Genomic DNA, 12500 nt, shown 5'->3' with positions numbered 1-12500 from the left:
TCTCAAGGGCATTGTTACTGTCCCTTGCCTCTGCCATTCATGAGCAACCTTTAAACCCTTAGCATTAAGAACAATCCATACAGTTATTATTATTATTAACTAAGCTACGACCCTAATTAGAAAAGCAGGATGCTATAAGCCCAATAGCTCCAACAGTGAAAAATAGCCAAGTGAGGAAATGAAATAAGGAAATAAATATACTACATGAGAATTCATTAATGAATAATATGAAATATGTTAAGATTACTAACAACAATAAAAAAAAGTTCTGTCATATACAATTTATAAAGAGATTTGTGTCACCCTGTTCAACGTAAAAAACATTCGCTGCAAGTTTGAACTTCTGCCGTGCTTTAGTTAATGAAAGTTGTTGAACTCGTTGCAAAAGTATGAGGGTATAAGAGGCTTATTTATCTGGTGCTTAGTTTAATAATTTATCATGGATTAAAAAGCAACGTCATACCGATAGGATTATCATACGAGCCTTTGCAAGTAAAAGAAAGAAAAGGCAACATTTTTACATTCCCCAAAGGACTGAGGTTGCTGCTCGGTGGTCCACATCAGTCACTTGGAAATTCTTCAAAATTCAAGCATAATTGTTCTTAGAGGTCTTACATTTTTACAGAAGACAGTGTTTGACCCCAGTTCCAGGAAACCTGTAACAACAACAACAACAACAACAGGTGTCGAACATTCTCAGTTCCCGAGAGGATTGACTTGAGGTACTGACTGTGATGCCACTGGTGTTTTTTGTTACTTTCCAGATCCTTGAGTTACTTTTATAGAATCTTGATTTTATGGATCTCAGTAACATCATAATAATACCGTTCATTACTCGATAGGTTTTGATAACCTATGAATTCTTTGATATGTTAAGTTTTTATTTGTCCCGTTTTCTTAGACAGCTATGATGCTTCTTGAAGATCACTTAAGCTTATACTGGATTTACTGTTTTTCTGAGACATGATATCCTACTTGTTTTATTCCAATTCCTTTTGAGAGAGAGAGAGAGAGAGAGAGAGAGAGAGAGAGAGAGAGAGAGAGAGAGAGAGAGAGAGAGAGAGAGAGAGAGAGAGAGGTGGAATGTTGGTTGGGAATAGAGAGGAGGATATAAAAAACGTATACTTATATGTATAAAAATAATTTCTGTAACACTTGATTTAACTAAATATAGTGTTTTGAAATTTTGCCATTCATGGCCTGATTAGATATGATTTTAGACATAAAACGCTCTATCCAACTTGAATCTACGTAATCAGAGATAATCCATTTTGGTACTTCATCTCTACAGCTAACCCTCAGTTCAATGCCCGGTTTCACTGATGCGTTTCTCCACCAACGTATCTTCCTCCATCAAACACTTCTATAAATCCTCCTTTATTCTATCATACTATTTAATACTTTGCCTGCATGTTAACCTTCAACCATTAACAAATTACGACCGAATCCTCTTCACTGCTTCACCCTCACCCAGCCTTACTACAGACTCCTACCATCTCAATCTCTACTTTTATGTTCAACAATCCTCACTACCGCAGCACTTCTCCTTACTACTTCATTTTCTAGTCTCTTACAGAACATCTCCAAAATCCCCACCTATATCCTAATTTCTGCTCTATTCAGCTTCCTTCTTAGTATATATGTCTTTAACTATAGATCTTCTTTTCCCCCACCGTTATCCCCACATTAAGGGCTCGGTTGCCGGATGTGCCCTCTCCAATGCCTTCTATCAAAGCATTCTTTTCCATCAAACCTCTTCTCTCCATATCATCCTTCACCTTATCTCACCATCTAATTCTGTCCCCCTCTTGATATTCTCCCCCAGGTTCCTCCACAGCCCTCCTCACTCCCTCCCTGCTATCCATCCTCAACACTTGCCCACACCATCTTAGTCGTGTTCACTCATATCATCTCTGTAATCTTTACTATACCGGCCATTATTATTATTATTATTATTATTATTATTATTATTATTATTACTGGCCAAGCTACAACCCTAGTTGGAAAAGCAAGATGCTATATGATCTTCCTATAGATCAACACTGGTCTGATATACCTTTATTTTAGCATTTTTATGTCTCACGCTACCCATGCCGCCTTCTTTTGTTTCTCCCAAGCTACATTTATCCTACTTTCAACCACAACTTCCAGTCCTCCCTCCAAGTTTAAAGTAGATCCCAAGTACAAATACTGTATTTTCTCCCTTGGGGTTGTGGTGGCGTTCTGACTGGTGATCGCCAAACTGGGGTTCGAGTCCCGCTCAAACTCGCTAGTTCCTTTTGTCGCTGCAACACACGAATGGAGTGTTTCGGGGAGTCTATAGGTCTATTTGTTGAGTCATCAGCAGCCATTGCCTGGCCCTCCTTGGTCCCAGCTTGGGTGGAGTGGGAGCTTGGGTGCTGATAATATGCACAGTATATATGGTCAGTCACTAGGGCATTATCCTGTTTGTTATGTCACTTTCCATTGTCTCTAGCATTCATGCGCGGCCTTTAAACCTTTTAACTTGCTGGGCACCATAATTTTAGTTTTGCCCACATATACTCATACCACCCCATTCAAAAGATTTCTGCCGCTCTCTTATTCTTCTCTGCCATTGTTCTTCATTCTTTGCCGTTATTACCATACCATCTTCATATAGCAAATCCCTTTCACTTAATACAGCGATAAGATTCTTTGATGTAAACCAGCTGTAACTTTAAGAATTTCTGTCTTGCCACAAAACCATCATTACTGTTGTCCATGTTCTTATATGCGTCATTTCGACCAACCTGAAGTTTTCATGACCTTATCTACTTTTATAGACACCAAGATACTACTTCCCTATTTTAACAAACGCCTTCGGTAAATCAGTGGAGTTTCCGATCTCCTATCTCCTTTTCCTGTAACTGTCTCATCTTAAAGACAGCTACATCTGTATCTCTCCCTTTAATAAAACCTTACCGCTGTTCGCCAGTCGTCACAATTACTATAATTTTTCTAAGTTTTCTTTTTAAGATATTCATTAAATACTCTGTTTATTTGAATCATCTATAATTACTTCACATAATCCTATCTTCTTTCTGCTTAAACACATTCAACATCCGACTTTTTTCCCTTTCATTTGGTGTCTCTTCTTCTTCCCATATTCCCCTTAACGTTTCCAGTATCAATTCTTCCCTTCGTCTTTACCAAGAACCTTTAACTTTTAATTTGAACCTCTGTTGCACCGGGTGGTTTTCCAGTCTTTATTTCAACCATAGCCTACTATAAAGCTATAGTTTGTGTTTATCTTTATCACCGGTCCCTCCATCCTTCCGGTAGTAATAATAATAATAATAATAAGGAAGTGGGGAATACGGGGAAAGGAAGAGTACCCCTGGATACAATCCAGTTTAGAGCTCAAAGGAAGGTACTCGGGATGGGAAAGATTAAGGAAATAGGGAGAAAGAGAAGTACAGGAAAAGAATAAAAGAGAGGGACAGACCCTCTTGCGATATTAGGGAATTGGTATTATTATTATTTTAGTCAGTCCATCCTTCCTATCTACCCAGTTCCTTTGTGTGTGTGTGTGTGTGTGTGTGTGTGTGTGTGTGTTTAACAAACATCTATAGTAATCTGCCCATCATTAAAACCACCATCATGAGGCAAACTATTGCTTTCACTATCTTGATGATGTCCTAATTGTCCTGAAAATGGTTTGCTTTTATCTATAGTTCGATATTCGAAAAATATTATTCATGCCTTGTCTGCCAATCCTTGAAGACATTTCTAACTCCTTTCCATTTTTGACACGCAACAACCCTTAACCACCCATCTGTTCCTGTGCACTTTTCACAAATTTCACAAAAGTAGTTTTCATATTATCAACTTTTTTTTTCTACCACTCTCCCATTTCTTAAATTTATTCCAATGGGATGCATTTCTCACACTGTTCTTTAAGATCTCACATTTTAATTCTGAATACGTTCAAACTTTTGTATTTTTTTACTTGTCACTGTAACTATCCATCAACAGCAACCTATATTGTTTTACATGTGCTTCATCAAGAATTGCTTTATCATTTAATATACTGCTTCCCTCTTCCCTCCTCCCTATAAGCTAACCTTTTTCACTTTATTCTACCATTCTCGTACATTACAAAATGTTGATCTGCCTGTATAAACCAAGTCTTCGTACATACTACAGTAGTTCTAAACTATTTGCCATTCTTAATACATAGACGATATTTTCATTCCCTACTCCAATTCTATTGTCTCAATGTACCTCCCCATATCCATTTATTCTCTTTTAAACATAGCTAGTTCTTTCTGTTCCATCGATTATTTTCACCCCCATTCTTTATTATAACAATTGCTGTTCACAGCTCTTCCCTAAGCATTTCCTTCTCTTGCTCATTACAGCCCATCTGGGTCAAGCATGGTGAAATTATATTTACATTATCTTCCACTATTGAAAACACTACTATCATATGCTTGTCGCGAACACGTTTAACTTTCACCATTTTTTTTTTATCTTCACTCACCAAGGAACTCACAATAATATTGTTATATCCCATTGATATTTCTCAAGTTCCCTTTCCTTTCCACTTGTCATTCTAGTTCAACCTCCATCAAAAATTTTATGAAAGTAACTTTTCACTTACATTTCCAGCCTGGATCATGACACCAACGACAAGCGTGCCGTTTTCAGTGCTAGTTGTGTTAGCCCTCATGACTAACACTTTCGCAAGAGATATCCAGAGATTTCCCGGAAGACATGACTTAGCTCCAGGACGCAGCCAAATTTCCAGCAGACCTAGCCAGGTTTCCATCGTAGATGGCCGAATTCCAGACACCTATGAAGCTTCCAGAAGGGAAAATGAAGCTCCCAGGAGACAGAGCCAAGTTATAGAGGTCGATTCACGTCCTGGCAAACAACCTGAATTCTCCGCCAGACAAGATATTGACGACTTTGATGACGTAGGTAATGTAATGTGTCACTCAGTCGCCGTTCTCTTCTTTCTTTCTATAATCACTAAAGTATTTTCGGTTATCATATAAGATTATTTTCCTCGGACAACGAGTATTATTGTAAACCATTAACATAATTACACATTGTTGGCGATCACGATAGCATTTATCCTATAGCAGGGAAAATTTTTCAAGTATTTTTCCAAAAGACAAAAATTCAAGAATATTATCGAAAAAGATTTTCTCTAGTCCATTTTCTCACGTTCTAGAGCGCAATTTATTTAAACATTTCTCTTATTCTTTTGTATGACATAATTGAATTTCAAGGAATTAGTTCTGAGAAATTGTTCAAATTAACTTTGATATTACCAATAGCTTTTTCTTGTAAATATGCAGCCACAGAATTTCTATTCCAGTATTTTTCGAAAATATTAGCATAATTCTATTCAAATAGAATGTGAGAGTACAAAAATGAACATCGAGGCTTTTAATTATATTCCTGCTTTTTTTATAAGATATTTTAAACTAAATAGCATCGCATAGTAGAAATGGAGCTTACGAAAAATATAAATCAAGTAAAATACGAAAAATATAAATCAAGTAAAATCTGAAATGATATAAGAGAAACATTATAAGTATGACAAAGAAACAATAAATATTAGGATAAGGCCATTGGTGCAGATATCTAGATTCCCTGACTATTTCATCCTGGAAAAAAAAATAAATAAAGATGCGACTGGGGTGCGATAAACCTACTTCTCAAAGGGAAAAAATAAGGATAAAGGGAATTGGGTTAGAAAGTTATCTTTACGGAATAAATGATGAATGTACGATTTGTGAGTTGTTAGTGAGGACACGTTTCTTGGGGTATGAAGAATAACTATTATTATTATTATTATTATTATTATTATTATTATTACTATTAGTAGTAGTAGTAGTAGTAGTAGTAGTAGTAGTAGTAGTAGTAGTAGTATCATTATTATTACAAGGTAAGTTACAACCCTAGTTGGAAAAGCAATATACAATAAGCCCAAGGGCTTATAGCGCCGTGAGGAAAGGAAACAAGGAAATAGATAAACTATAAGAGAAGTGATGAACAATCAAAATAAAACATTTTGAGAACAATAACAACATTAAATTAGGCCTTTCATACATAGAATATAAAACCTTCAATAAAATGAGAGGAAGAAAAATAAGATAGAATAGTGTGCACGAATGTATCCTCAAGCAAGAGAACTCTAACCTAGGCAGTGGTAGGCCATGGTACAGAGGCTTCAGAGTCAATGGTTGTAGTAGATTCTGTCTTTATCTTATTGTCATTCAGACATTTAGAGAGTGATTGAAATAAGTGTGAAGTTCGACTGGAATTTTTTTAAACGAGAATTAATGTGATTAGTTCGATGCTACATTTTATATCTCTCCCTAACCAGTGAATCTTCTTAGCATGAAATTGTGACGGGCCGAGAGAAGATTGTGACTCAAAGACAATATGAAAGAAACTGAGTAAATTTATTATAGAACACTCCTTTATATACAAAAGCTCAAAGCAACAAGAAATTTCATGTTCAAAAACAGACACTGTTACAGAGGAGAAAAGCAGATATGTTTATTCTGGTTCTTTTTAGTGCGAGGGAAGAGCGAAGATACAAGCATAATATATTCACAAAATGAACTATGTACGATCGTGTGACGCACGGTTGGTACAAAATTGTCACAAATGTAGCTCTTAGTTATAAAAACGCTTCAGTATTTGATATCTTTATTTACGATTTTTATATAAATGGGTTTTAATGAGGAAGATTCGTGATGAATATTTGATATAGTTTCATAATTGATAACCACAATTAGAAATATATATTTTATTATAATTGATAACACATTATGTAGATATTATATTTTATCCCAATTGATTTATTTAAGCCATTTTTTTTTTTTAAGGAAATTGACTTTGATGACATATTTGTCTGTTTTATAGTATCTTAGAATAGAAAACCTATCAGATTTCAACCTAATTAGAAAATATCATAGATGAAAACATGTTCCAACTAATATTTGGAAAATATAGATAAAAATAAATCATTTAGTGCAGCAGTGCTGTGTATATTCTGGAATTGAATTCAATCATTTCATTAGACTGTGTATTAAAGGAAGTTCCTTAGCATTTTCATACATTTACAGATATATGCTCCATGTATATTTTTTTAAATTATATTTTCCTTTTCATTCCAATATTTATCATCATTATTGCATAATTATACTTTCTATTAACTTTGAGTTTGTTTAGCTGGTCAATGTAGTTTTTGGCTGTTATTGTCTTGATAATAATAATAATAATAATAATAATAATAATAATAATAATAATAATAATAATAATAATAATAATAATAATAATAATAATAGCACAGCAAAGATAAAATTCATACCATTTTATTAAGATAAGAACAAAACTGCGAGGTTAGCTTGGTATGCGATAATGCAAAGCTCCTCTAGCGACTAGATAGATTTCTCTCCCTCTTGTAAAGTAAGGAGCTGACCATAAACAGACTCTCTGAGTGGTGGCCAAGCCTTCGAAAGCAATGCTGTTTACTAAATGAGAAGAAGAAAAACAAAACGGGTGGAAAGTGGCGAAAATAGATTAAGAAATATCTGAAAATGAGTAGAAAATTGTGAAATAGTGAAAAGGTAGAGGGAAAAGTAAAGGAAAATATGTTTGCGAAGAGCCCATCTCTGCGGGAGGTAGGTGATGCGAAAGGCGATGCTCAGTGTGTGGGAGGGAAGGAGGAAATAAGAACCCAGTGACGTCACTGTTGCGTCACTCAATGGTTCATCACTGATCGCAATCTTGCTTGAAGATTCAAAAGTGACTGGTCACTGGTCTTTTTTTTTATTGCTTTTCTACAACATTTGTATGAAAAGGCTCGTCTGTGGTGGCTTGAAAACCGAAATTATACCAATTCTATTTTTTTTTCTTTTCGTTCCAAAAAAAGTCCACGTATTTTATTTTAGCCTTTGAAATTTATCATAACGATGGCAAATAATAGCTAGCAAAGAATGACAATTACATAATTTCATTATCGGCCTCAAAACCACCTAATCGTATTTTATTGTCAATTAAAATCTATTTATAGGATGGATTTAATTTAGAATGAAGACACTTCAACACTGTAATTATCATATGTTTATATTCGTGCGTGCTGAAGTACATCTCGGGTGTGTTCGTGTGCTAATGAATGTTTTTGATGCATACTATTCACCTGCATTCAAGGGAGCAATATGTGGGTCTCTCTCTCTCTCTCTCTCTCTCTCTCTCTCTCTCTCTCTCTCTCTCTCTCTCTCTCTCTCTCTCAATATATATATGTACATATATAATATGCCTATATATACACATACTTTATACACACACACACATATATATACAAATATATATATATATATATATATATATATATATATATATATATATATATATATGTGTGTGTATATTCATATATATATATATATATATATATATATATATATATATATATATATATATATATATATATATATATACACGAGATTTTCATATCTTTAAATGTTGAATCACAGATAGTTTATGATATCGAAATCACTCTGCCTAAGGAATAAAAACCAGAGGAAATTCTTTCTATAAGTGCAGAGAGAGAGAGAGAGAGAGAGAGAGAGAGAGAGAGAGAGAGAGAGAGAGAGAGAGAGAGAGAGAGAGGTTATAATGTCAAAAGATATAAACAGAAAATCTGCTGTGGTAGTTTCTGCTGATACACTTACCTCAGACAGTAACCCAACTTCCATCCGGTTTGAGTCATGAGGCAAATCCCCTCTACATATACAGTACAGCATCTCGTTAAACAAAGCATAACTGCTTTAGGTTATTGCCTCCGCCAACGAACTTGGGAGGAGGTTATGTTTTCGCCCTTGTTTGTCTGTTTGTTTGTTTGTGAACAACTTCCTGGCCACAATTTTACTCATAGAGTAGTGAAGCTTTCAGGGATTAATAATGTTATGTTGAGACGTGGAAGTGATTCAATTTTGAAAGTCCTAGGCCAAAGGTCAAGACTGGGGTCGAGCAAAAGGTCAACCAAATTAACCTTAAACAGAACCCCAAATATGCACTTGGTTATCACATAGACTTCAAATACGTCTACAATTGATCCTGGGATAGGCAAGCTGATTTAGAGATATAAGCTGTCGTGGCGGAGGTCTGCCCTCTTTCCTAGTTTCCTAGTTTTATCCTGTGAATGTGATAGATAGAGTATTTTGCAATGTGCTGACATACCAAGCTTGAGAGTCAATTTGAATCATGAATCTTGATTCAATTTATAAAGTCCTATGTCAAAGGTCAAGGTCAAGGTCGACCGAATTAATCCCAACCTTAACCCCAAGTTCGCACATGGTTATCACACAGAATTCAAATACGTCTCCTGTCTAGATTGGTTCTGGGAAAGGCAAGCTTGTTTCGAGATACAAGCTGTCGTGGCGGAGGTCTGCACTCTCAGAGTGTTTTCTAGTTTATCCTGTGACACGTGATAGATAGAGTATTTTGCAATATGCTGACATACCAACCTCGAGAGTCAATTTGATACGCCAATCTTTGCCTACTTTTATCTTGCAAAATATGGAAATCTTTATTTCCTCCATATATCCGTAATCGTATTGTTTTCGTGTTTTTCATTTATTTTTTAATATCAAAACTGTAATTAAAGGAAATCCACTAACGTTGGATCTATCTACACCTGCTTAATTAAGGTTTCACGAAAAAAAGTAACATTGAGGATAAAGGTAAGATACGTAAAGCATGCGTGACAAAGTGACTATATTTACTCCATTGTGCTCATAACCGGATATCATTCACATTCAGTCCTTTGAAATATACCGGATACGCTGCATGGTCTATCCACGCGTCCTTCCATCCGTTATTTTGATAATTATGTGATTACGTCACTCTAATACATTGCATTTGTCATTACTTATAATGATACATAGCCAAGTAGTTCAAAATCCTACTGTATTCGAGGCGAAAGTGTCATAGAAGAATACCAAATGATAACTACATTATTTTTCAAGAAAGTATTGCACATGAAATTGGCTCACACAGAGTTGTCAATACTTGCAAGGCTGAAAACCTTTAAAGGTAAATTTTGTAAAGTAATAATACAATAAAAAGTTGTTCTCGTTAATCCTGTGCCCAAAGATTGTAAAATTCAGGTGGAAATATTTCACCCCATGTGCTTCAGTTTATTGAGTTTTTATACATTAGTTTATTAATTCAGAAGTGTTCATAAGAGAAATAAACATTAATTCGATTTGAGTCCGAGTTACAAGTGTTCTACACTTTATAGAACATACACCTAGTTAGCTTCATATACCTACACAAAAGGTTCATTCGTAACATAAATTGATTGACCCAATCCCTCACATTATATTGCACACTTATGTACACACTTCTCTTATTATTTTTATAATTATCATTACTTACTAAGCTACAACCCTAATTGGAAAAGCAATATGGTATAAGCCTAAGGGCTCCAACAGGGAAAATAGCTCAGAGAGGAAAGAAAACAAAGAAAAATAGAATATTTTAAGAAGAGCAACGAGATTAAAATAAATATCTCCCATATAAACAATAAAAACTTTAACAAAATAAGAGGAAGAAAAATAAGATAGAATAGTGTGGCCGAGTGTACCATCAAGCAAGAGAACTCGAACCAAAGACAGTAGAAGACCATGGTACAGAGGCTATGGCAATATCCAAGATAAGAGAACAATGGTTTGATTTTGGAGTGTCCTTCACCTAGAAGAGCTGCTTACCATAGCTAAAGAGTCTCTTCTACCCTTACAAAGAGAAAAGTGGCCACTGAACAATGACAGTGCACTAAGAAGAATTGTTTGGTAATCTGCGTTGTCATGAGAAGAGGATGTGTAAGGAATAGGCCAGATTATTCGGTGCATGTGTTAGGCAAGGGGAAAATGAACCGTAACCAGAGAGAAGGATCCAATGTAGTACTGTCTGACCAGTCAAAAGACCCCATAACTCTCTAGCGGTAGTATCTAATCTGTACTCACATATCCATACAAATACCGGTACATTATAAATAGGACATCTTTATATAAACGGAATTTCATCATAACAAATATCAGTCATTAAACCTCTTATCTTAATGCGTGAAAACTTTTCAAGCTAGAAGCCATTCATTCACTCAGGAATTGCAAATTGATTATCTGGTTAGAAGGAAATTCACAAAGTTTATATTATAGTTAGGCTTATTGTTGTTTCTGATTAGTATGAATATTCTTTTCACTGATCAAAATCCTTTTAAGAGGAGGTGTATCGTCTGTGCACCTCATGGGGTGAACTGTATGCATTACTTCAGTGTTTTGCACTGTTCCTTCGGTCACCAGACACTTGCTATATCTATTTCTATTTTAATTTCCGTTCCCGCTTCTTTTCTTGCATCTTGCTGTCTAGCCTCCTCATACTTTTACCTCATAGTGTAAGATAACGAGAGATTTACATTTGCGGTCGAGCGCTGAATGGCCTCGCAGGTCCCGACGTCGGGCTATGTAACCCAATCCATAAATTCTATCCACGTCCCTTTCTCCAGCATAAAAATAATTGTTTTCTTTTACAGATCTTTACACGGTAATGGCCACACTGATGACTTCAATACTTCTCCTTTTTGCTGTCGTCTACTTTGTTTTCGACATCCTCATAGCTCCTATTCTCAACGCACGCAGTCTATCGTCATTAGAAAACTGGGAATTTATGTTGGATTCTACGCTCATGGAACGAGTTCTGAACAGGTACGCTAATTGAAGACCCTTACCTGGGATACCAGCACATAAATGGTCAGGGAACGAGAGGCTTTCCTTACCAACGGAAGATTTCGATGTAATTCATCGACGTTATCATCATTTTTAAATTGTCTGCTCTTTTGCTACTGATTACTATGATCTAATTGTTAATTGAACAACGAATTTGATTCCCTCAGGTGACCTTATTTGGGGGAATAGATACTGCTCGTAAAAAAAAAAAAAAAAAAAAAAATAAGCTCAACAGATCAAAGTACTGAAAATATAATCACTTACATTGATAGTTTTGATGACTCGATTAATTGCTAGCATCACAAATAACGTACTGATAATAAGATAAAATATCAAAGATGAATTGTAGACTGAAAATCTATACTTTTGCTAATAGAAACCGAAGCTACATTTAAATTGATTCTTACAGAGAATTATCACAACTAACTAGAAAAGTAATTACTTTTGTGACACTTGTTACATGAACAGGTTATTCGTCTGCTTCTCAAGAATCCAAATACAATAATTTCTTGATTCTAAACAACTAAATTTATTTTTTTAGTATTGTTTTATCCCTTTCAGCATCGATCCCGTCGATTCAGTGTTTGCGTTTATGAAAGTCGACGAAGACATTTGCAAAGAACGCACCATCTGCGAACTTCAGAGGGCTTCCTCGAAGTTCCCTATGATAAAGGACTCAGTAGAGTACGCCAGGTAAGAGTGGGCACATGCAATATTAAATGAATACTC

At 35.3% G+C, this 12500-nt stretch overlaps 1 protein-coding gene across 1 annotated transcript in view; it reads left to right on the top strand.

The window, feature by feature from the left end:
- Positions 1-12500, top strand: part of LOC137628994 (uncharacterized) — a 25355-nt gene that overhangs the window by 12619 nt on the left and 236 nt on the right. The window contains exons 2-4 of the mRNA XM_068360247.1: positions 4633-4944; positions 11579-11750; positions 12333-12464. Coding sequence (XP_068216348.1) covers positions 4641-4944; positions 11579-11750; positions 12333-12464 — 608 coding nt within the window. The 5' untranslated portion in view covers positions 4633-4640. The remainder of the gene's footprint in view (positions 1-4632; positions 4945-11578; positions 11751-12332; positions 12465-12500) is intronic.

The sequence above is a fragment of the Palaemon carinicauda genome, chromosome 37, assembly GCF_036898095.1.
Source record: "Palaemon carinicauda isolate YSFRI2023 chromosome 37, ASM3689809v2, whole genome shotgun sequence".
Classification (NCBI taxonomy): domain Eukaryota; kingdom Metazoa; phylum Arthropoda; class Malacostraca; order Decapoda; family Palaemonidae; genus Palaemon; species Palaemon carinicauda.
Note: the sequence above shows the minus strand (reverse complement) of the source record. Positions and strands in the feature narration are given on the sequence as shown.